Source organism: Mixophyes fleayi, chromosome 3 (genome assembly GCF_038048845.1).
Source record: "Mixophyes fleayi isolate aMixFle1 chromosome 3, aMixFle1.hap1, whole genome shotgun sequence".
NCBI lineage: Eukaryota > Metazoa > Chordata > Amphibia > Anura > Limnodynastidae > Mixophyes > Mixophyes fleayi.
The window spans coordinates 203,185,647-203,212,361 of NC_134404.1; the positions used below are offsets into that span (position 1 = coordinate 203,185,647).

The window sequence follows — 26,715 nt, forward strand, 5'->3', positions numbered from 1 at the left end:
TAGCACATTACTGCTTGTCATCTGCTCTCACCCTTGGATTTAAAATAGAAATATGAAGAAAAAAACTATGGAGTTGGTCAGTGACACAATGGGTTGCACAGAGCTCACCAATACATTTATTTACAAGGATCTGCCTAAAGTGTTATTATTAAGAATGATTTATGTGGCAGAACAACAATGGCCGCGTTACTCGTGAAACGCATCCCGCGCACTAATACCATTAGTATGGTAATTTTAACACGGATTTCTGCTTGTGGCTCTCAGAGCTACGAGCAAAAATCAGTGTTTAAATAACCATACTAACGGTAATAATGCGCACTATTACCATAGTAACAGTAATAGTGCATTGGCCACGTTACTTTCACAAGTAACGCAGTCAATTGAATTCCCCCCAATGTGTCACTATGTGAAATTAAGTGCTTCTGTGTGCCATCTGGTGGATTGTGTGATCATTTTAATGGTCAGTCTGGGGGTTGTGAACAATAGCAACATAGTTGTATATATAGGGATTTTTAGATATTTGTATAAAAGCATAGTAGTCATCTGTCACATACAGATAAACCACATGAATATAGACCATGCCATCTTTGCACAGGTCTTTGAATGATTGTGACTTGGTATTTTCCGGTTTAGTTTTTTTCCAAAATATCTTCGTAATTTGGAGTACCGTGACTAAAATATACTAAAACACATTTAAAAACACTGTCCATGACATTCACCTCATCATTATCAATTTATCACAGCTCCAACATAGTTCCTGGCAGAATGGAGCTGCAGGATTCAGATCGTGACAGTACTCCACCTTTAAGAGCCGATTTCAGGCATCCAAATTACCAAGACCCTATTAAAAAAAGTCAGAGTCACAGTCCAAAATTTGGCATGTAGCAGAGAAATCTGAGGAAGGTAAAGAAACTACGCAAGAAGAGAGTTGAGACCCAGAAGACGACAACTTCTTCTTTTTCTTCTCATCTTTATTTTTATGAGTCTTTTTAGGGACACAGGGTTGTTCAAATTGAATAGAACATGAAGACAACTCCAAGGCTTGGGCAACTGGAGACAATGAAGAGGGCATAGAAGACATGCTGGGAGTACGATTGAAAAGTGCTGGAGCAAATTCTTTGATCACTGCATCAGAAAAAGCATCTCAAAGAGGCTTGCCCATTCCGGAGCATTTCCTGTAAAGTTGGATAACAGGTAATACACTTGCTTTTGTTAGGTATCTAGCAGGTCAGGTACTGATGAAAAATAGGATATAGAAAAATTTTATAAGAGTATTAAATTGCTGGATAGCCCCATTGGTGGTCGCAAGTCTGGAACAGGAGATGAATTTGGTTTAACACAAGACTTGGTCAGCTTGGGTTGAACACACGTCTCTGGGGACTCCGGCAGGACACCCTTGTCAGGAGACGGCCGGGCTGGGAGGATGACTTGGAAGGAGGCACGTGCTGGTTGGGCGACATGGAAAGAGGCCCGGGCTGGGAGGGTGACTTGGAAAGATGCTTCAGATCAGGCGGGCAACTTGGAAAGAGGCTTCAGAGCAGACGGTACTATGAGAAGCCTAAGGGCAGACGGCACTGTGAGAAGCCTCAGGGCAGATGGCACTGTGAGAAGCCTCAGGGCAGATGGCACTGTGAGAAGCCTCAGAGCAGACGGCACTGTGAAAAGCCTCAGAGTGGCATCTCGGGCTGAACGGCATGGAATGGCAACTCGGGCTGAACCGCATGGAATGGCAATGTTGATGTTCAGTTGATAATAGATCAATTATAAAAGCTCTTCCTTGAGTTATCCACAGAAATTGATCTCTTGTCTGCACTAACACAATTAATTTAGTTACTCATTCAATTAGTTTGACAAGTTTACCTGCAGTGAAACACTCACTATAAACTCTCTGACTTCAATTGAAAAATTCCCATACCCGTAAACCCAGTGTTCTATCTGCACTAACAGCTGTATAATTCAACTCTCAGCCACCAATTTCTAAATTATACCATTTTAATTGATAGACTAAAACTGCTGGAAAATCTATCCAGTATAGAAAAGTATTTATTCAGGATTATTTAGATTTAGCAGGCATTTTTGTTATTGCATTTAATCAGCTGAACAACTAACACAATCAGCCATCCAGTCTAAACAATGATAAGCATACAAAGAGTTTACAAAAATAGTTTGTTTAATTAGAGATATGCTAATACTGGTAAGCTGGAGGAGAGCTCAAACATGGTGTAGGATAAAGCATGCTCATTGCATTGTAGCTAGTACACACATCTGTCATAATATAAATCTGCAATAATGAAATTTCCAGGTGTATTTTAAATTCAATCTGTACCAGCAAGTACAAAGCGTTTTATAAGGCATATATTATCAAAGGAATTAGGATGAAAAAGTGATTCTTTCTAATTGCATGGTTGTCACAAAAAGGAACAGAAGCAACACTTGTTTTAACAATGCATAATTTTGTATTTACCCCTCCGAACCTATTCAAGTGGATTCTTCCCTCTCCTGATAACCTGACAGACAAGCATCTTTCTGTAAAGCTTGATGAAGGTTGTGTCGGAAAACTTAAAATGATCCCATAAACTTTTGAACTTTTTTAGCCAATAAGGTTGCCATCTCGTGCAATTTATAATTATATCTTAGGAGCATCAGCAAACGGTAAGACCAGGGTCAAAGGTTGTGCATGCTTTGCCTGATATTCTTGTACATATATATGTGTTGTTGCATACTGGCTGCTTTTATGGCTGATTTAGAAGTGCATGCTCAGTTTCATGTAAATAAAGCACACACTGAACTATGACCAAAGTATTCACAGTTCTATGGAATCACAGTACATGGATGTATAAATAACACAACAAATAGGTAGGATTGTCCATCCTCGCCCTGTATGTGAAAAATTAATTGCTGTAGTGTATATTACAAATACCTTTACGGTCATCATCAAGCGATATGAAGTCCGATACCGTAGAAACTATGGAATATATCCAGTCAGTGGTGTCGTCCACAGCATCATGTATGATTTTCACTGGGTTATTCCTGAGCTTTTCAAGTGAACCTCCTGAGCACATATTTGAAAACAAAAAGAAAAGTGAAAAAAATTAACCGAGTCCTGACATACATCCGGAACATTACTTGCGCAAATGTATCTGTATTATTTTGTTAGGTTTAATCATTCATGTTATTGGGATGTACATATGGCTTTTAGGTATAAATGTTCATTAGAAACACTGTATACACAGCCATCTATAAACATTGAAATGACCGTATCTCTATCTTGGCAGGGAAAAGTGTTAACAGTACTCGATGTAAAAGGAGAAAAGTAAAGACAACTTCTGCCAGTACTTTCAATTCCAGACTGAGTTGGGATAACTCATGACAATGATTTACAGGAGTACACAGCATCAGTTCAGGTAAACTGCCTACGTGTCATATTTTAATGTACAGATATATTAATCATGTTCCTATTATGTAGAAGTACATAGGGAAACAAAACAATGTAGTTCTACATGTATGCTTTATGGTTACAATATAAATAACTGGATTAAATGACATGGTCATGCGTGCCACCATTATGTTCTATACTTGGAACTGTGCTCTGCTCTCTGCGCCCTCTTTCACACTTATTTCTCAACTAAATGTACCTGCACTAGTTTGAATAAAGGGTTTTTGCATCAACTTAATTTAGTACCAGTTAATTCAATCTGTAACTAAGTGGAAAGAATAGAAGCAGAATCCGCTGTGCTAGATACAAATGAATTATATATAGAAGCTATGGCTCTCAAGCTATTGTGGAACTAAAAATCCAAGCATCAGTGATAGTTTTTGTCTGGCAGGGCATGCTAGTCTTTGAAGTTCTACAACCGCTGGGTAACCAAGGTTGCCTAAGCTTGCTTAAGAGTGTGCAAACATTATACACATGATATTCAATCTATAATATCATTTTTATTCCAATTGCAGAAAAATGAACCCATTTTTTAAGACTGGCTACATTTAAATTTATAATGGGTTTATTTAAGTCATAAAGTTATACAACAGAAAAATAATTTGTTTGTTTCATTTTGAAAGATAAATACAACTAATATTTTCCCACAGATTTAGCACACCATGTTTAAATAAATTGCGTAAAAAGGGGAGGTTCATGGAGACACATAGGTAATATATGTCAACTCTTGTAGATTCGCCAGACTGTTTACCACCACTTCTAACTGCAGTGTTGTACTAAACATGCCAAAAAGTGAATGAAAAGTCTGCATTCCAGTCAATGGGAACAGGCAACAAACAAGCAAGATGCACATTCTCAGTTTCCATAAACATTGAAATATATTATATTTTTCCATTTTGATTGTAATGCTTAATAGCATATATTCTAATTGATGACACACAATTTACAGTAAAACTGACAAACTTTTACCTAAATATGGCACCAAGTGCACAATTGACCATAAAACACAGGGGATTTGAAAAAAATGAGAATGCAGTTCCCAGTAGAACTTTAAAAAACTGAAAATCTAATATTCACAAATATACTTGTATAAATTCTCATAACATAAAATAAAGGTAACTGACATCGTATATCACCTATAAGCAGGGGCATTGCTGAGCCCAGAAACAAGTTCTCTACCCTGCTGTCAAAAGAGCAGAGGTCTCCTCTGAACATGCACAGGTTTGGGACTCTCGCATGTTAAGAAGAGGCCCAAGATCAACTCTACGGAGGAGCATCTGGAGGGTAGAACATTATTATCAGTTCCCCCGCAACTCCAAGCCCAGTAGCGGCTACATCCCTGCAGTGACGGTAGTTCCGCCACTGCCTATAAGATCATAGAAGCTCCCCTATTGTGCTCCTTAATAGGCTTTGAACAACAAAAATAAATAATACATCCAAACAGAATAAAGGGAAGACGGCGCTAAATGGTGATAGCTAATAGTTCAAATGCTTTCTAAAAATGGACTCCTGTTCTTTAAGTCTACATAGAGAAAGAAAACATGATTCCACGATGAAATGAGAAAAAGTCCTCTTCCTCAATTAGTCCATTCCATATGTATACATCAGTGGGATATATAAAGGGAAGAGAAAAACAGACATAGCACAGCCTGTATAATCCAAAACATTGGGTATTAATGTCCCTCAAAATACCCGTGCTTTTTATACTTAGAAGACACCACGTGATGAAACAATCTTCTTAACCCCTCAGGGGTATATACTCACTAGACCACATTGGATATCAAGCGAGTAGAATAACATATGATTTCCACAAGGAGACCTCAATTTCACTTCTTAGGATTCCTCTCCCTTATGACCATATTGGATTCAGATTAAGAAGATTGTTTCAACACGTGGTCTCTTCTAAGTATAAAATGCACGGGTATTTTGAGGGACATTAATACCCAATGTTTTGGATTATACAGGCTGTGCTATGTCTGTTTTTCTCTTCCCTTTATATATCCCACTGATGTATACATATGGAATGGACTAATTGAGGAAGAGGACTTTTTCTCATTTCATCGTGGAATCATGTTTTCTTTCTCTACATAGACTTAAAGAACAGGAGTCCATTTTTAGAAAGCATTTGAACTATTAGCTATCACCATTTAGCGCCGTCTTCCCTTTATTCTGTTTGGATGTATCTATGTGTTTGTACTCATAGGGGGTTGTGTACTTAAAGGTGAAGGGCTGCTTTTTGGGTTTGACCGCGCGGATACACTCCTATTAGTGTTGTGTTGAAAAATAAATAATACATTCAGCAACACATTTCATGAGGATGTCAGGATGTCAGGAAGTACACAAGTGCTTGTATTTCCATGGTTTATGGGTAATGGTTGGGTAAAAAATAACCAAATATTACCACAATCTTATGACCAAAATTATGCATAACTAGACAAGCTGAACTAAAGTACAGCAGTTATGTTTCAAAATTCTAATTTACCTACAATGATTATCATTATTGTTGTAATGTTTACAGGATGAGAAAAGTACTGAAGTACTTCTGCGTTGTTATCATGTAGTCGCTGTTTTAGCATTAATTACCTGAAGTGTTAATATCTGTTCATTTGTGATCTGGGCTTTGGACTGAACTGACTGAATTAATTGAGTGGTGAATGGAATATGCAACAACTAACTAATTTGCTTCCCAGGAAGGTGAAAAGTTTCTCTAGGATTCTAAACTGATTAATTTTGTATTTTGAAATCATTCCAGCGGACAGAATCACAGTGACACAAAATTAACAACATGTAATGCAATTCTAGAAATTGGATTGTACTTGAATTATATGCAGATATGTCACATTTGGCTATAGTAATGTTATAATAAAGCTCAGACAGAAACACAAGTGCATTCATGAGTTAAAACCATGCTCAAACAACATGCTAAGAGATTAAGAATGATCCTTGCCTAGAAGGCTTTCAGCTTCCTTCAAAGCATTGGCAACAGCAGGCTTGTGAGATCCTATTAGGACAAAGGGTATGGAAGGAAGGGATAGATGCAGAACAGCTACAGGTGAAGACTTTTAGCTAATGGCACAAACCCCTTCTTGAAACACTTAATGAAAGTTAAGTGGCTCTAAGTGATTATCCCTTTGTGTTACTGTTACATTATGCGAACCACATGTTTAGTATGTCAGTATTACTGCAACAATAGACAGTAATGCTAAGGAAAGTGAGGCCTCTATGTTGCTGTACTTGTTGTTGTTTTCTGACAGAAGAGTAATAGTAACCTTTCAGCAACTAATTATTTAATTTAACAATGCTGACCCAATTAGTAGGTGAAGGAACAAGTCCTAGGGCCAAAGCCTGTATATGTGTGCCTACAGTGCTGACAGAGTTTAGAAACTGTAGCTTTCAACAGCAGACAAAATACCAGGAGATCAAATTCTACTACTACATATAAAGTAGTAAAGTATGTTCTAAATGATGCAACCGATTTCAGCTATATCAACACGTTTAAGACTATGTGGTGTTAAAGTACTGTGTTTGCCATTTAGTTCTAGATGGAAGATAAGTGCATGTAAATGGATGTAAAATAAAAATAATTGTACCAAATGAGATGGTACATAACTTGCAGTACGCAGCAGTGTGTTTTTTTGAAAGTCTTTTGTTCCACTACAGTGAATTTGGTGTGCGTCAACACAGTTAAAAACTCAATTGGAGTGATTTTTATTGCAATGAGATGTGGTTAAGAAGCATTTGGCTTGAGTAAGATAACAACTTACTGTTTTGTCACAGCACATGTTTAAAAAAAATGTGAAAGCAAGTGTAATTGGGTCTATAGCATATCAAACACATATAAAATAGCAATTAAATGCATAATTGACATATATAGGTCTTTTTACTTGTGATTTAACATGCAATAAAAAAAAGACATTGCAAATGCCAGTGTGTATGTAGCCTATGGGTCAATATGAGTCAATATTGTATCATGTATGATGGTTTTCAATATAATAAAAATAGATCCTGCATTTTCCTAAAACATAAAACGTCTCTAAATGGTGACCAGACATAGCTTAAAGCAGCAATCCCATTACAAATAGGAGGTGTGTTTTCTAACATAAAACACTGTGGAAGGCTATAAGAAGATTGTTGGTATTTACAGTTTTTGTGGGGGTTGTTTATTCTGGCTGCTATTAATGATTTTTAATTCAGCACAGTGTCATGGACTACCATGGCAACCACAGTCACATATCACAAGATGTAGTGAGCACAAAGGCTTTGGAATGCCCCTCTGAGCTATGTGTACTTTAAAATTCTCCTCGTCCTCCTCCCAAATCTGTCTTCACATTCCATGCTGAGAGCTGTGAGCCTGTGTCTGTATAACTGGAAGCCATATTTTGCAACCGCCAGAGAGATTTGCAACTTAGGTTTCAATTTACAGAAAAAAAACCTTCTATATAGAATTCTTACTTTAATATGAAAATAACAGAACTACAGTTTATTGGGTATCCTAAACACTCCATATTAATCCAATCGCTTTGTCTATACCTCAACAGCTGTTTTTTTTTTCCTGCAGAACAGCTATACTTTCTCTATGCTCAAGGTGAAGCAGCTGCATAAGGTACATGTTACTGGTGCTGAAATTGGCATGTAGAGTTTAGAAATTGTTATTTCTTATAGAGAAAGATTTCATGGATGCAATGTTATGTCATGCTTATTTGTTCTATATTTTAGCAACATTTGTTGACTTCATGATTCAATTAAGATAAAGTCTATAAGCACATAGACAGATACACAATATTAGTGCAATGACCAAAGCACATTTTGTTAATAAATAACAGAAATACTGCAGGCAGAGTATCTTTACCAGGTGGTAAACAGGGGTCATCACAGTACTGGGAATAGGTGTCTATTGATGGTGGTGGCAGGAGCATTCATGGAGATGATGATGGAAAAATAAAGGAAACATATTAGCACTTTGCCCTGGAAAATTGAATTATGTATAACCTAGGTATGTGATGGACCACCTTCAGCACTCACACTTTTGTTGAACTAATGTACATCTTCCATGATACCTAATCAGCTTCTAGTTTTCATTTGTAGCAGATGCATTTACAGCAAAAAGGGAGCTGAAGGGGATTTGCAAAGGTTGCCATGTTCTGCTGTAGATATTGTATTCCCATAAATACAATAATACTTAATAGTTGCAGAATCAAAGAGCAAAAAGTTCACTGGTCAATTGAGACTTTACGAATACAGATGAAATAATACATTGCAATATACCTTTCACAAATAGTTTTCAATAAGAGAATCCTGAAGCAAAATGCATCTGCAGATCACATTTGTATAAGGCAGAAGATGTTTATGTTTGCTAATCAAATTATTATCATCGACTAAAAATAACTTTACCATAGTTGCTTAAAGGGTAAGTCTGACTTTGCGCTATATAAATAAATGTTGATGATGACTTGGTAAACATTTCCAACTGAAACTAAACCTAATAAGCCATAAGGGTTAATTTTGCCAATAAAAGTCCCTGCATAGCTGTTATAATTTGTTAGATTCACCAACTCAATAATGTAAGTAGGGTGGTGCGACATGAGCCACTGAATGTTAAGCAAATTTGTGGAGAAAGCGCTAGCACCTTTTTTTCTTGAAGTAATTTGTTCTGTGTACAATTATAAGAATTGTTTAGAATTGTTTTTATTCTATTAAACATAATTTCAATAGCTAATAATATTATAATATTACAATAATTATAATTATAATAGATATTGTTGGTAAACTATAATAACCAATGTAATTGAGAATCTGCCTTGTAACACATGTAACTGCTTAAAATCAAAGTCTGAAAATATTCTAATGATATTGCAACAATATCATCCACTTATATCAAAGCATTACCTGCAGCCAAGGCACCTGCATTTTACACACAGGTTTACAATGTTTCGGCTGTGGATAACGTGCCTCTGGCCAGCTGTCTAAAGTAAACAGAGCAGAAAGGTGGGTGCTAAGGGGCACAATTTGCAACCTTTAGCTTCTGTATCAAAGTAATTTGTCTCTAAATAATATTTTTTGGTGTGTTCTTGTGCCTGTTCTATGTGCTGGTGTTCTATAATAGTGCCATTGTTCTGGGGACAATTTTTGTCTGTACATGGTCTCCAAATAATATTTCTATTTGTGCTGCAAATAGATATTTTGTGGCCATTCAAGTTGTGGCCAAGTTGCCTTCACAAAAGAGGCAGTGCCATAAGGGTGCCTACTACTACCAGGGGGGAGGGCACCAGTGTTCTCTTTCGCCCTGGACACTAAAATGTCTAGTTAATGCTCTGCACTATCTAGTAGACTGTACCAAACATTACCTAAGTTGAAGACACTTCTTCAGATGGATATGGATTATAGTTCCCATATATCTTGGAAGTACAGTCTAAATATTCAGACCCCAAAAGTAACTTGGCTTACTGGAGTATGGATGTGGCTTGTGGAAAACGTGGCCTTGTAGTGACAATTGGAATTCATTATTTGTGGGCATGGCATGGGCGGATTAGTGCAAGTTTTATTTTGTTTTGATTTTTTCTTTATAAGTGCGAGGAGGCTTGCCAATGAAATTATATGCCCTGCCTCCACGCCAGTCATCTGCCAATATCAGCAGTCTTGAAATCCGCAGACTACAAACCCTCTTGGACAGATGATGTTGCAGCTACCAACATTAGATGCACTCTGCTACATAGGGGCCTATTCAATTGTTCCTCCGGCCACCGGAAAAACGAGCGCTCTAAAACTATTACCGTTAATACGGTAATTACTCGCTGAATTTCAGCTCGCAGTGAAATTCAGCGAGTAAACTACCGTATTAACGGTTTTTACGCGCAATCTTACCGTATAAACGGTAATAGTTTTAACGCGCTCGTTTTTCCGGCGGCCGGAGGAACAATTGAATACTCCCCATAGTGTCTGTTCATTGCAAACATTTAGGGAGGGATTGTAGTTGCGAAGATGACCCTTTGGTATATTAGAGTGGTTTATGGTTAAATAAAATTTCACCCTTAATAATAAAACAATCCTGAATAAAACAAAGCAAATTATTATTATTATTAATAATAATAATAATAATAATAATAATAATAATAATAATAACAAAAACAACTTACCCCTACATTGTCCTTAAATTTTAACCTGTGCAATATTAAGTATCTAGCAAACCATTTATATTGCTAAGATGCTTAAGAAGTGGGAATATTTTTACAGTAAAAAAGTGGAATAAGAATGTATTGATAATCTTTGAAGCAGTTACTGTGAACACATTAAATATGGTTGGTGGGCAATTTGGTTTAAGTGGATAACACTCAATTTCCTCCTTTATTTCCACTATAATTTAATTTATTAGTTGTAATGGCACAGGTTAAAATGAATTAGTTAGAAATTGCTTGAAGTGTTTCGAAAAACCAAATTTAGTCATCAATTAAAATATTATTTAACAAATACAAGCTATTAAAATGAGAGATAGTTAATGAATTTGAAATTTGTACTTTGAATATGGTAAATAAAACAAGGAAGGTGGTTTTGCTGTAAACAATGGACTGTGAATTTGTTTCAAGCTTTGGCAATCCAGATAAATACTGTGATTTTTTTTGTCATTGTTTGGTTGTTGTTTTTGCCTTTATTCATGTGTGTAATACGTTGCTTAGTGAACCCTTTGCGACATTTCAATAATTATTTTATTTATTAAGCCCAAAGTTTAAATGGACATATATTAAGTATGAACATAAAAGATTATTTTTAGTATTACTTGAGTCTTTTACAGTAGCTCTGTTGGAAAGTGATTTAAGTCCCCTCCTACGTCCCATCACATACAATATAGCAATCCCTATTATTTTTGCTGATCGCATACATTTTTTGAACTAATAAAGCATGTCATTTCAGTTATACTTGTTGTGACGGCCTCTGTCACTGTGTATAAATCCCCCATTGCAGTCTGTGCTGAGTATTTATGTTAGCTAATAACACAACCTCGAATTTACACTGTCCCAGAGTGAGGCAAGATACTGAAGCAACATCTTTCTATCTACTTTTTTTCTAAGTAGTGCATAAGATACTGGACAAGTGTAGTTATGTATAAACACATGTTATTTCTGGTATATTATTTATCTCAGTGACACACAGGTTGGGATATATAATAATATCCTAAAGTGGCTTAACCTTTTCTTAAATGCTTTGAAACTCACCCCACCACATACAACCTTAAACTCCTATTGTATTCTTTGTTCAAAAAAGCATAAAGTATCGTTTACAAAGAATTGGAAAGGTCAATTTAAAATATGTGTTCTATTGTATACTGCTCCTTCTTGTGTATTCATGACTTGACTAGAGAATTAGTTCTACAAGTGCTGGCATGCAAAAAGAAGTCATGTGCTGTCAGTGCATGCTGACACTTATTCAAGCACTTGCATTACATTTTAACATAACAGGGTTTCGGAGGGAGCTAGAGCTGCTCAGCATCTGGCCGACAATCACTAGATGCGTAGGGAAGTATGATTGCTTGCTCAAGCTCCACCCTAGCTGAGTAGCACTGGGCTTGTCTAAAATGGAAGGGAGGATTTTTTAATTCATTCATTCTCTCTTTTTCTTGTTCTAACAAGTAAAATAGCTGAAACAGCATGCAGTTTTCTAGATCTAGTCCATGCCTGTCCAACCTGTGGCTCTCCAGGTGATGTGAAACTACAAGTCCCAGCATGCCCTGTCAGCTATTAGCTGGCTAGCTACTGGCAAAGCATGCTGGAGCTTGTGGTCTCACAACACGGAGAGACGGATTGTCCATTGATCTAGTCTGTTTTAATAATGTCTTTTTTGTTTGGTGTCATGCAGTTTGGAAAACCTCTGCTTAATACATGTAAAATCATGCAATTTGATGGGCGGTTTGGCATTTAGCACCTCGCTCGGTTTACAAATCGCATATCAAAGCACAGGAAAACCTGTGGTTTGATCCAACCAAAGGTTAGTAAATTTCTCCCTGTGTGATGTATGGATGTATAGTAGATACCAATAAATGCAAAGTAACTGTTATTTAGAATATTGTAGGTTGCCAACAAATCATCGCCAATAGTCGGTATCTGGGATGCAAATTGAGCAGTGGTAGCAAGTCTAATGATATAAACAAATGCCATTTATATTTATCTTAGCATTATTTCCATATCTGCAGTACCATCAAATGAAGCACATGATGTATGGGGATTTGAATAATGAAAGGCATGTATTTGTAGCAAACATTAAATGGAATGAACACTAAATACAAATTTACATTTCATTATCTACCCATGAATAGGGAAATGACAATGCCAGAAACTTTATTACATTTTGTGCTGAAATTAATCCCACTGTCAAGTTTTTGAAAGACGGAAGCCTTTCTGTGAATAGAAGTAATAAACTAAGTATTCTACTGACAGAAAGATAATGTTGATTAATCAGGAAATGGCTGCAAATTATTTTTTAATCTGCAATTTTTTCTAAAGTTATAACTTTCTTAGAATATATTCTATTGTGAGTTATTAGCAAATGCATTTCCAAGAAAATGTCATAATTTTCTTACTGTATTTAAAAATGTGAAAAATGTATTTATATACAGTATGTATAAACACACAAGATAGAATTTGTATATAGATAAATAAAGTAAATTTCTTTCTATTATTCTAAAATGCTAAAATGTAAACAGCTAAACAAATGAGGTATGATGGTACTAATTAAATTGTATTTAGAACCAAAAGGGATAATGAAGGTTATGTTTGATGAAATTGTATAACATAAAACGTTGTTTTAGGTGGATTTAAAGAAGATAGTTGAAATGATAAAATATAAGTTACCTGTACTCCCCCAATCCATCAGATCGTGTGATGCCTCTAACAAAAGCAGGAAATTGCAAATTGGCGCGTGACCTACTTTGGACCTTTAAAAACTGTTCTTTAAATTGTTTTTAAATATTTTAGAAGGTATCTGGTATTCTATTATAGGTAAAAAGTAGCTACATTTATGTTTATATGGATCCATGCTATTCGCCCTTCTCCTTTTGATTCTGCAATATATGAATTAATCTGGCAATACACAATGATTGGATTTTATATTTTTTATATTAGTCCTTTCAGTTTTCTTCAACAGTGCTATATGTGCTCATTTTGTTATGCAAATACACTTTATATAATAAAATGTGTTTTTTCCTTTCTTATTTATTTTGTATGTATTACAATTTTCAGTGTATGATGGCATTTGTACTGTTTCACCAAGCAATTTGCCCTTTACCAATAACTCCATGAAATTTCCTTTGCCATTTCCACAAAAACGTTTTTTACCCATGGACAGTCCTCAACCCTATAGTAGCATATTGTTAGAGTATACTTTTCACCATTGGTGCAACCTAAGTATTGTGTGGCACCTGGTTTTCCATTTTCTGATTTGTTGTGTAATTCTCCAGCTTCTCTTTATAGTTATGAACATAATAGTTATTTCTTGGACCTACCTGCAAAAGTTTTGTATTCCACCAAATCGAAAATTACAATGGCTACAGCTGACCATGTCACTATGAGTGCAACAACAAGAAGCCATGCTACTGGGGAGCTGAACGTTGTCTTAATGTCCTGTGAGACTGTTTTCGTCATCTTCAGTGGCGGTTTGTGGACAGATCCATTTTTACCATCTAAAACCGTTGTAGTAGTGGTGAATGTACGACCTGAGTGACAAATCATAAACAGTTAAAATGCGAATGAAAAATACTGTAATATCTAAAGAGTTTTTTTAAACAGTACAAATACAGGTGCTCAAATCAGTATTTTACTCTAGACAGCCTGGGCTCTTTTAACATAAAATTGAACAACATAAAAATAGTAAAGTAATTAAACTACCCATTTCCAGAAATGTATAAAACACAAATAAAAATAAAGAATACCAAGCAAGTTGAAAAAGACAGAAATTTCAGATATCATATGCTTAAAAACTATTTATACTTAAAAAGCTATTGTAGCTGTTTTAAAGTTTATATTACATAGGACAAAATATAGAGTTACTATAATTTATTAACATTTATTGATATAATGACATTATACTGAGCAGAAATTTACAATTAGGAATAAACATTGTAATAAAACAACCTGTCCGCAAACTTGCAATCTATAGGAAAATACATTTTATACATGAGATCAAGTGCTGGAGATCATCATCAGCAGCAACTATTATATAACGCTACTAATTCCGCAGCGCTGTACAGAGAATTCATTCACATCAGTCCCTGCCCCATTGGAGCTTACATTCTAAATTCCCTAACATACACTCACAGACTGAGAGAAAGACTAGGGTCAATTTGATAGCAGCCAGTTAACCTACTAGTATGCTTTTGGAGTGTGGAAGGAAACCACATCACCCATAGGAAACCCATACAAACACGGGGAGACAATACAAACCACACAGAAAAGGCCATGGCCCGGAATTGAACTCATGATTTCAGTGCTTTGAGGCAGAAGTGATAACCAATAAGCCACAGTGTTGCCCCAGAAATTGCATATCGGTCCAGCAGAACTGCACAAGTGCTTACTGGGGTTTTATGATCTAGTCATGTAGCAATGTTGGTTTGTGGGTCACTTGGTTAAGTATAGAATATAATTTAAGTTAGCTTTGTGTGTACTATGTAGAGCATACTTGGCTACTCTCAGAATTTCTGGAATTTTGCGGAGTCCTAGTGGACTCTCGAAAGCATAGGCATCCTCCTGGACTGTTGGGGGGTGGGGAGGGCTTAATTATGCAAATTCACATAATTAAGTCATGCCAATGCCGATAATTTGGACCCAGGGCCATGGTAACACAATGGCATCTCTACACCCCCTAATACACCTGCCACAAGGGGAGGTTTCAAAAGTCAGCAAGTATGATGTAGAGGGGTAGTAATGAGCTACAATATCCTAATGTAAATTTAGAGGATGGTTCAAGAATTTGTTAAGCTTGCCTAAGGGGGTGAGTTTTCAGGGAATGCCTGGTTGCTTGGAAGTTAGGGGAAATATAGATTGTGTCACATAACTATGAAATGTAAGATTGTGTCTTAGGCAGTTCTCTTCAAATAAAACAAGACAAGACTGTTTAATAAAGCACTCCAACAAAAGTTCAGTATCTCCTGTTCTGCCATAGCTCAAGTTGAAGTTAAAAAAAAGGTAAGAAAAGGAAAGGAAGGCAAAGTGATGCTGACAACGTATTGGTTTACATACAGTCCCTATGAATGCTGATTCCCAGCAAGACAGCTTCATAAATGTAGAAAATATTATGTAAATGTAAGCAATAGCTTCTTCTCATTAATCAGGCATAAATGTTGCATATGGCAGCTCTAAAAACAATTGGTGAAGATCCAACCTTAGGCTTCTTTCACAAAATTGCCCCACTACAGTCATCAAGCCAAAAAGGACTTATCAAGTCTTTGTTTTTTTCCAGACAGGAAAAGGGAAAATATTCTTCCCTGAAAGAGCTACAGATTACTAGAAGAGAAAGATGGGGCTTATCATAGGGAAATTCATTTAATAATTGGTCACTTTCACTTTGCACAAATAGCATCCCCACTGGTTATTTGAAACCTTCAAGTGTTGGGAGGTGGGCATGGAAGGGCTGGCAAATTTCAGCCTGGGGGGCAAGACTGGGGGGCAAGACTCGACTCAGCAGCCTATTTTAAAGGAAAAAAAAATGCAGGTGGCCCAGTGACCCAGTCCAAGGTAGCCCACTATGGGACCAGCCCAGCCTGCCCCTGGAGGTGGGTGCAGATGGAGTAAGTATTATAGACCCATTTCATCACAGTTTGAATGGTTTACCAATGAAACCATTTGTAAACCAACATTGAGCAAGAGCTAACAGTCCAGGTTTTAAGAATATATTTGCTTGAATACAGGTGACTCAATTAGTGTCTCAGTCATTTTGACTGCAGTCAAACCTGAATAGCCTTAGCACCTGAACAGTTTGAAGGGTTAGGGATTGGAGGTGCAAATCATTGCATTAGATACACATTGTTGTAGAGATTTTCTAACAGCTAATCACAGTTACATTTTTCTGTTATAGCAATTTCCCATATGGTTCCTAATGTATCCTTTAAAGCATCAAAACCATTCACAAACACTTGACCATAGACAGAATCAGTGACATTTCTATAATTTGGAAAAACATACTGCTTAGTGAGCACTTCTGCTAAATTACTCTCAGTTAAAATACTCATGGAGAAACACTGTTAATCAAAATCCTAATAAATACTATTAGGCATTGTGCCATTTTTTCAAACAGCAATGTAATAGGAGTTATAAGTCAGAAATTTAATTCAAATATTTAGACTTTTTAAAAATATTTTATTTCCCAAAACTGTAACCTTATCTCCCATGTCTTGCCAAAACTCTCTAATGAAAATGTTTAACAGTTCAACCTTTTTATCTAATTGCTTCTTGTTTTGTCACTATCCTCCTCCATGTTGGAGTCTGTTTCTGTTCCTTTGAGAATCTTGTCTTATGAATCCATAATGAAACCAAAGTACTGTACATGAACAGCTGTGATTGCAAAATGCTAAACTGCTCACAAACTCAGCCCAAAGAGAGCGCTGAATTGTATTTTAAAAATGATCACTGGACACGAAAATGAGTTGGTGAAAATGTACGTAATATTTTAAAAATGTGATAGTCTATTTTTTTTAAGCATTAATCTGATCATATATGTACTAGATTACAAATAACATGCAAAATGATTGGGAACTTCGTGCCTTAACAAAAAATAAAACACTATTTTATAATAAGTACATTTTGAAGCACAAATTAAAAGTATTCAAATACAATATCAAATACCTTTTTCTGTCTGTTTTACTTTTATTTTACATTTTGTTAATATATATATATATATATGGAATAAAAGAATAATTAACCCTATTTTAGCGTCTGTAAACACTTGCACTAAAACAAGAAGCACTTTACTGGAGATTCCTGCAAAATTCTGGGCAGCCTTTTCAATGTATAGCATTTGTTTTTACTTGTAAACTGGGTGCCACTCCATTTACAGTGCCATTCCACCTGATATAGATTATATACGTAGCTTCCTAAGTATTGGATTACCAATGATATTCTATGTTGTAAGCAGTAAAATCATTGATCATTAAATGATTGCTGAACAAGACAGTTTAACAGTATTAGTTGCTCTATATAAATAATAGATGATGATGATGATGATGATGATGATGATGATGATGATGAACAGTAGTTGTTAATGCAGCTGATAGAACAAGGAGCAACAGTCAAGTTTCTAGTTTCTTAAATTTCTTCTGGCTTTATTAGAAGGCCTAAATCTGCCCATTTAGACCCAGTCATAGAAGGATCCCTCAATGTAGAAAGGATGAAAAATTAAGTAAAATAAGAACACTAATTAATGATAAATCGCCTGGCCCAGATGATTATATCAAAGACTTTTACATATTGTTTCAACTAGAACTAATTCAGTTTCTTACTAAATTATACAATGAAGGCTTTGAAAAGGTCAATTTCCAAAAGAGGTACTGGAAGTGTAAATCATAGCCGTATCCAAACCAGGCAAAGATCCCACATTGCTAGAACTACTGCCTGATAGCTCTACTAAATTATGATAAAGTGTATGCTGAACTAGCAGCTAACATACTAAGGGGTATATTTACTAAACTGCAAGTTTGAAAAAGTGGAGATGTTGCCTATAGCAACCAATCAGATTCTAGCTGTCATTTTGTAGAACGTACTAAATCAATAATAACTAGAATCTGATTGGTTGCTATAGGCAACATCTCCTTTTTCAAACCCGCAGTTTAGTAAATATACCCCTAAGAGGTTTTTTCAGAGTTGAATGCAACTCGGAATATCATAACTTTTGGTCAAAATATGCGCGTGCAAAAATAGCATATTTCAACACATCTCAACATACGTTCACCTCTGCATGTGTAACATATGCACCAGGCGCAATAAAGCATTTGCTATTAGGCTTGATAGTAAACAGCACATATAACTTTCCTTCTGTCACACAAATTAAAGTAAGATGTTTCTTTGAATACACACTGAAAATGACATAATATACATAATCAATGAAGAAAGCACCCAGCAGCTTCAGAGGTGAAACTGCAATCAGCTTGTATTTGTAACATCCACTAGACTGGTGCAAATAATGCGCCTGTAAAAAGCATATCTGAGTTCAAGTCTGCAATTCTTACTTATCCACCCTTACAGTACTTGGCCAATGTTAGAACACACAAATTCTCCCTGTAAAACCAGGTGCAGACAGGCATAAATGCCAAAGTCACCCAAGTCTTCATAGGCACATATGCGTGTGCCCAGTTTCTGGGTATGCATAGAGACAGTGCACATAACATCATAGTTGCTTATTCTCCTGGAATGTCCGGGAGATTCCTGAATTTCTGGGAGTTCCCGGGAGAGCCGGGCAACCTCCCGGATTCCTGCCCGTTCAGTAAGTTGAATGGAGGGAACGGAGCTTAATGACGTGATTCACGCGCCATCGTGCCCCCCCTTTCTGGTATAGGCCAAACTAGTAATAACAGCTTAGGGGGTGGGGCAAAAATGACAAGATTCTCCGAGCCCCACACCCAAACGCCCACCTGGTCCCCGGACCTCCCGGAAGACGAATTTACAATGTTGGTCATTTGGTCAGATATCTTGTGAGTGTGTATAGTGACACGATGATCTAAAGTCGTCCCAAAATGCCGCTCATCATTTCATTTGGTTGGTCTGACCAATCACCGACCGATCATGTATTGTGTATGCACTCATGCTCACAATCTCCATAGAGTTTACAGAGACGTGTTCTTTTCAGCTGATGCTAGCAATGAATGTCCCGGTGAATAAATGTAGAGAGTGCTGTAGTAGAAATAATTCATTTGTTCGTTCTGAGACCGAATATTTCGTTTCAGAGTAACAGAAGCTAACGAAATTCATTAGTACATGTGGATTGCTATAACAAGGCGGTTTTAATCAATGTGACAATGTGACAAGAATGAATGAATTAATATTGTGCTGTTATTCTCTGAAGACTAGAGGACCAGGTGAAGGACCAGATGAAGAGCACAGATTTAAAGGTAAATCGTGTCAGTGTGTATGCATGAATCGCCAGACTGATCGGGCCTTCAGTGGTAGGTACAATCGTTTGAGATAACATGTCGGTCGGAAAATTATTCAGTGTGTACCAAGTCTCCCATTGCTACTATGAGAATAGTGTTAACTTGATTGATTCACCCTGTCAGCAAACACTTGGGCTTAAGTTGGTAGCTACAAGTTTATCAAAAGAAGAGTGTATTGAAATTAACTTCTCTCTCAACCACAGCTTACATTTGTATGCAACAGTTTGGGCACTCCTGATCAAATTACATACCTTTAGTCAATGTCCTTTTACGGTCCCAGATCTTTATTAGCGCATTAGGCTTAAAATTAATCCAGAATTTGCAGAGCATAATAATCTGATTTATAACCTATCAGTATGTTGTGCCTAATTTCGACAAACCTGGGCTCCTCTAATCAGCTGACTGGGCACTTGAAAATAAAGATAATTGATTTTTGCAAAGCAGGGGAGCTTATAAAAAGATATTTAAAGGTTTCCAGCTTGAAATTTCCACTTTCAAAATTATCATTTAGAAATTGAATTAGGGAAATGTTGAAGCCATGCCAAGATCTGGAAGATCTAAGAAAAACCTTGATAAAACTGCAAGTGAACTGGTTGGCTATGCATGTAACCCACATATAACCACAAAAAACTTGCAGAAAGTTTATCTGACACTGGATTAATGGTACACAGGTCTAGAATACAGCATTATGTACACAAAAATGATCTTCATTTGCTACTAGGAATTTGTCAACACTTGGTTTGGTTGATTGGACTTTAAAGACTTAGATTCTGTAAGTCCTTACGCTCCTCTGGGTATTGTGAGTCAGGAGTGTGACTGTAATATTGTTGCAGAGATCATTCTCTCCTTTGAGTTTGGATATACTTAGCCTCTGTGAGGAATGCTGGTCACTCACTGGGTATGTCTTCCTCACTGCCCCTGTACCCTTGCCTCCTCCTTTCCTGTCTAAGTTTTGTTTGTCCCTTGTTTAGGCTAGGTATACGCTGGAGAATTTTCTGACCAATCTGTTATCTACAATAATTGTACCTGCAACTTAAGGTCCAACTGGGGGGGGGCGATTCATGTGTACACACTAGACAGATTTACCTTCAGATCTGTGCTCTTCATCTGGTCCTCTAGTTGTTTAGAGAATGACAGCACAATAGTCACTCATTAACTCATTCCTATCACACTGATTAAAACCACCTTTTTATAGCTATCCACATGTCCTTACGAATTTTGTTAGTTTCTTTGACAAAATATTCAGTCTCAGAATGAACAAACTATTCCATCTACAGCACTCTCTACATTTAGTCACCAGGACATGTTCATTGCAGGTTTCGGCTGAAAAGAAAATGACTATAAACTCTATGGAGTTTGTGATTGTGAGTGCATACACACTACATGATTTGGAAAGGTAATTGGAACGAGATCATTGAACAATTGAACAGTACGAAACAACAATCGGCATTTTGGAACAATTATCGGTCATCGTGTGAGTATACACAATAATGCGATATGTGGCCGAGTGGTCGTTTACCGAGTGATTGGCCCGATAATCGGCTGAAAAACCTCCAGTGTGTACCTAGCCTAACTCCACGTTTGTCAAAATACTTTCTGAAGAACTTTACATGGGATAGAGACAGGCCAGCGATCTACAGACTGAACAGAGTACCGGTGGAGACGTCAGGCACAAGCAGGGTCAGGGTCACAGGCAATGGTTCAGAGTCCGGGTACAGGCAGAAGGTCAGGGTCACAGGCAAAGGTTCAGAGTCCAGGTAGCAGACAGAGGTCATACACAGAGAAAGCAATCCAAGGTTTCAACACCAAAATAGCACAGGAGCAGGCAGCAGTACTGAGACAAAATGCTATAACCGGCAGTGAGGCTCAGTCCTCACTGCCTTAAATAGTGCCAAGAGCCAATCAGAGCAAGGCCCTGCAAGTGCTCCCAGGTTTTTGCATAATAAATTACTGGCACAGTTGCCAAATGAGTAAGCCCAGTGCTCAGCTGCTAAACTAAACAACCATGATTTTGCTGAACCTAACTAGTCCTGCGAATGCACCCGGCTGTTTGACAGTTGGCCGGGCGCGGTGTCAGGGAGATACAGGCGTCCCGGTTGTTGCCTAGGTAACCGGGACATGGAGACCGGAAATGACATCCCGGTCGTCATAGCGATGGCCAGGATGCCAGAGACCAGGGGTTTTGAGTCGCGGCAGTGCTGGCGGCCGCCACGGCTCCTGACAGATTCTTGTTAAAAATGGTAATATCGTTAAAATTGTCGCCATGGGAAAGTTTTCAGAAAGAAACCTTTCCTATGACCTTATCACACAAGTCAACATTTAAAGTATACAAAACAATATTTATATAAGCCAAAAACCTTTTTTCAAAATATAAATTTGGGGAAAACAGGTGAATCATTTAAATAAAAGGATTCCATGTCAACTATTAAGGGTATGGATTTATAAAAAAATTTGCGGGGTTTTGTGGCAGCCAGTGACACAGGGAGAATGGAATTATGCAAATTTAACAAAATCTCCTAGAAACAGACAGATAAGAATTTAAAGCTGAAAAGAGGTTGAATATTTCTGCAAGTTAGCAATCCAAAACATTCTTCAAAATCAAGCATAACATAAATGTGACTAAACTAAAGGACCTTTATCACCAAGAAAAACTGTACCTCACTCTCACACGAATAGGGGATGAGTTACTATATTTTTTTATCCCTGATTTCTTCATCACAGGCTTTATTATGATAGAAAATGTGTTGCACTTAATTCCAAAGTCAAAAGGGGCAAATGTATTTCTTATAATCAGTTATGTTTCAAATGTGCCTGTATTATGTACAGTGATGTCTATATGTAATTATTGTGCAAAGTACATTTATATTACGCAGTTTATCACAGCCCAATGTTATAATATTTAGTGGAAGTGCTGTTATTTTAAATAACACTTTCAGAGAGATCTTGTGGCACTATAACACCCAGGTGTTAACATTGTGCAACTGAGCAGGAAAATGGATTATCCACACAGTCATTGATGACAGACACACACTTTTTAAGAGACCATTATGTTGTAGCTAGTTCTCTAATATGTAGCAATATGTTTGATTAGTAAATCAGAGTATCTTTTTCTTATCCCCTTGTGTGTATATGTGAACACAATGTGTCTGCTACAATAATTAGCAAACCTGCTATCTCCAGAGCTGCTATTAATCTGATCACATACCCCACTGTGTGCAGAGAACTAGACACCTTGTCTCCACCCCACATCAGCCCTTATCATCATCATCATTTTTTTATATAGCACCACTAATTCCACAGCGCTGTACAGAGAACTCACTCACATCAGTCCCTGCCCCATTGGGACTTACAGTCTACATTCCCTAACACACACATACACACAGACTAGGGTCAATTTGACAGCAGCCAATTAACCTACCAGTATGTTTTTGGAGGAAACCGGAGCACCCGGAAGAAACCCATGCAAAGACGGGGAGAATATACAAACTCCTCACAGATACGGCCATGGTCGGGAATTGACCCCAGTGCTGTAAGGCAGAAGTGCTAACCACTTAGCCACTGTGCTGCCCTTATGTAGTTAATAGTGTCACTAAGGTATAACGTATGAGGGATGATAGACAGAGGAGGAGTGGGACATCTGAATCGGAAACACTGAGCTGGATCTGTGTATTTGTCAGGGAGGAGAATCAATGGCACAGTGCGCTTTGCGAGCTGATATCGAAGTCGTGAGACATAGGACTGCTGACTGCGTTAACTCACAATTCAAAGTCAGGGGAGAGTCTTAGACTGCAGACAAAGCACCACACAGGGAAACTACCAACTATGGCTTAGTTAGCAAGTAATTATATGACTGTAATTTGCTAACATTATTGTTTTGCTAGTACTTTGATATTGTTCCGTGTTTATTTTGGCACGTAAACTGCACAATTATATTTGTATCCAATCCTTTGCCTGAGAGATTTTTACCCACGTGTGGACACCCCAGACATGTGTCTCCACAATACTTATAGGAATGAAAGCTTATATATTCAGAAAGGCCTTTAAAGTCCTCAGACATTTTATTGAAAATCTATGTGAGAGCTCAAATATGCAATGTATGGGAGGAGCCCTGTCAAAAAATCTGAGCTAGAAAATTTCTGCAAGTAGGAAAAAATCCTAAATCACGAATAGAAAGACTAAAATAAGCATTTGGAAGCTATGATTTCTGCCAAAGGAGGTGCTATTAAGTACTTATTAATAAGATGGCCAAACTTTTGCATATGCCACATACACTATTTTATTATTTTTTCAATCTGTTAAAAAAGACAAACAAATAGTGTTCATTCATTAAAATATGCAGAAATGTGTCATATTTAATTTGTACTTTTTGACTGCTTAGATTTTATGAACTACTTTTATTTATTATTATCGTAGATTTATCAGGTGCCACTGTACTCTGCAGCATCATACAGTAGGAAAACCAGTACATACATTAAACAGGAACATACAAGGTAGACAAAATAAACTTCAGACATGAAAACAAAGCCTGTGAAGGACCCTGCTCATTAGATAGCTTACGTTTTAAGTGGAAGAGGGTACAGCTGAAACAAGGGGAGCAAATGTGGTTCAGAGGCGAGATTGTGACAGTTGTGAGGGTGCATTAGTGTGAATAGTGTTATTGGATATAAGGTCACCTCTAAAAAAGAGATGGGTTTTCAAAGACTGTCTAAAGATTTGAAGGCTGTGGGTAAGTCTGATTGAGCCTGGTAGGGAATTCCATAAGTGGGGAGCAACACGGGAGAAGTCTTGTAGGCGGGAGAGACGACACAAGGCGCAGGTCAGAGGTAGATCTAAGAGGGCGGTAGGGAGAGTATTGATATGAGATTTGAGATGCATGCAGAGGTAGTGTTGTTGAGGGCTTTGTAGGTAAGACTAAGTACTTTGAATATGATTCTGGAGGACACAGGGAGCCAGTGTAGAGATTTGCAAAGTGGACCAACAGATGTGGAGCAGTGAGAGAGGTAGATCAATCTTGCAGCAGCATTTAGGATGGATTGACGTGTGGCTATATGGGTGTCAAGAATTCCAGATAGCAGAAGGTTGCGAAAGTCAAGATGGGAGGTGAGAACAGAATGGATAAGAGTTTTGATAGCATGCTGAGTAGGAAAAGGGAGTATTCTGGCAAAGTTTTTAAGGTGGAGTCGACAGGAATGGGAGAGAGTCTGTATGTGCGGAATAAAGCAGTGGGTGAAGTGAAGTGTCACACCAAGGCAGAAGGCTTGGGAAACTAAGGAAATTGTGGTGTTATTGACAGTGAAGGGAGATTTGAGGCCAGGTGATGACTCTGGCAGTAGGGAAGATTATAAGCTTTGTTTTGGGCATGTTGAGCTTTAGGTAGTGTTAGGACATCCATGTGGATAGGGCCATGTAGGACCGCAACAGATATTGGGAGTGGAGGGGGGGATGTTTCAGAAGTGGAAACACTAAATGAGCAGTAGGAATTGAACCAGGAAATAACTGTGTCTCGAAGGCCAATGGACTGAAGGGTGTGTAGGAGAATAGGGTGATCAACAGTGTCAAAAGCAGCAGAGTGGTCTAGGTGAATGAGCATGGAGAAATGACCCTTAGTCTTTGCATCAAGTAGATCATTGATCACTTTTGTGAGAGCAGTTTCAGTGGAATGTTGGGGGCGGAAGTCTGATTGCAGAGAGTTGAGAATGGAATGAGAGGAGAGAAAGTGAGACAGGTGTTTGTACACTAATGGCTCAAGTAGTTTGGAGGCAAAGAGGAGGAGAGAAATATTTTATTAGTTGGAGAAAGAAGCTAGATTAAGAGATGGTTTCTTTAGAATTGGTGAGATGAGCGCATGTTTAAAGGAAGATGGAAATGTGCCAGTGCAGAGAGACAGGTTGAAGAGGTGAGTTAGAGGTGTGCATGCAGTGGAGAAGAGGAAGTGGAGTTGTTGGGAGCAAATTGGTTCGAGTGGACAGGTTGTAGGGTGAGATGATGTGATGAGTGCAGAGACTTAGCTTTCAGTTACAAGAAAGAATGAATTAAGGGTGGATTGGGGAATGTAGGTAAAGGTGGGTAGAGTGGGTGGAGTGAATGGAATTTGGCATGAGGAAATATCTTGTCGAATGGTGTCGATTTAGTCTTTGAAATAGGAGGCAAAATCATAGGCTGTGAGGAAGGAAGGGGGAGGATGTGCAGGTTTGTCAAAGTAGTGAGCTGAAGGTGGCAAAGAGGCGACGTGGGTTAGAAAACTGGGTGGATACTAGAGATTTGAATAATATTTATTTGGCATTTGAAAGGGCAGTGCTGTAAGATGAAAGGATGAATTTATAGTGGAGGAAATAGGAATAGGAATGAGATTTTCTCCAGTGGAACTCTGCAGTGCGGGAGCATTTTTGTAGGTAGCGGGTCTGTTTGTTGGGCCATGGCTGGGGTTTGGCTTGTCAGAGACTCTATGTAGTAGCTGGAGCTGCATTGTCTAGGGCTGAAGTGAGTGTTTTGTTATAGAAAGATGCAGTCTGATTAGGACAGGACAATGCAGTCATTGGAGAAAATAGTTGTTTTAGTGAAAATGAGAAGTGGATTGGGTTAAGAGTACTTAGGTTTCATTGTGTATGTGTGGATTTGGGTGCAGGGGGAAGGGCATGAGGCAAGGTGTTTTTAACTTAGAGATTCAGGGAAAAATGCAATTTAATTAAGGGTTTCAAAAACTTTTGCATTAAATTGTAGGTTCCAATAACTTTAGCACCCACACCTTCCCTGCTTCTAACCTTTGCTCTTAACCATACAATCTTTCTGCTAAACCAAACCTTCCCTTCCTGCTTCTCACCTCACTCTCTCTTCTACTCCTTCTCCTCCTACTCTACCCCCTCCTACTCCTTTCACTGTCTTACCTGATTACATAATGTCTGAACAATTGTAAAGCTGGGTACACACTACAGGTTTTTCGTCCAATAATTGGACAAATCAGCCAACATCCGACTGTTTTATCAGATATCGTGTAGTGTGTTTACTTACACAATGATCTAAAGTCGCCCCAAAGTGCCGATCATCGTGTCGTTTGGTTGGTCGTACTGTTTAATTTTTGCCGACCAATCCCCTTCCAATCCTGCAGTGTGTATGAATTCACCCGGCTATCGGACAATAATGTATCTCAAAGTGACAG

At 37.7% G+C, this 26,715-nt stretch overlaps 1 protein-coding gene across 1 annotated transcript in view; it reads right to left on the reverse strand.

Annotated features, from left to right (window-relative positions):
• Positions 1–26,715, reverse strand: part of TRDN (triadin) — a 535,205-nt gene that overhangs the window by 473,795 nt on the left and 34,695 nt on the right. The window contains exons 2-4 of the mRNA XM_075200931.1: positions 13,926–14,135; positions 8,286–8,327; positions 2,921–3,052 (exon numbers count right to left, since the gene is read on the reverse strand). Coding sequence (XP_075057032.1) covers positions 2,921–3,052; positions 8,286–8,327; positions 13,926–14,135 — 384 coding nt within the window. The remainder of the gene's footprint in view (positions 1–2,920; positions 3,053–8,285; positions 8,328–13,925; positions 14,136–26,715) is intronic.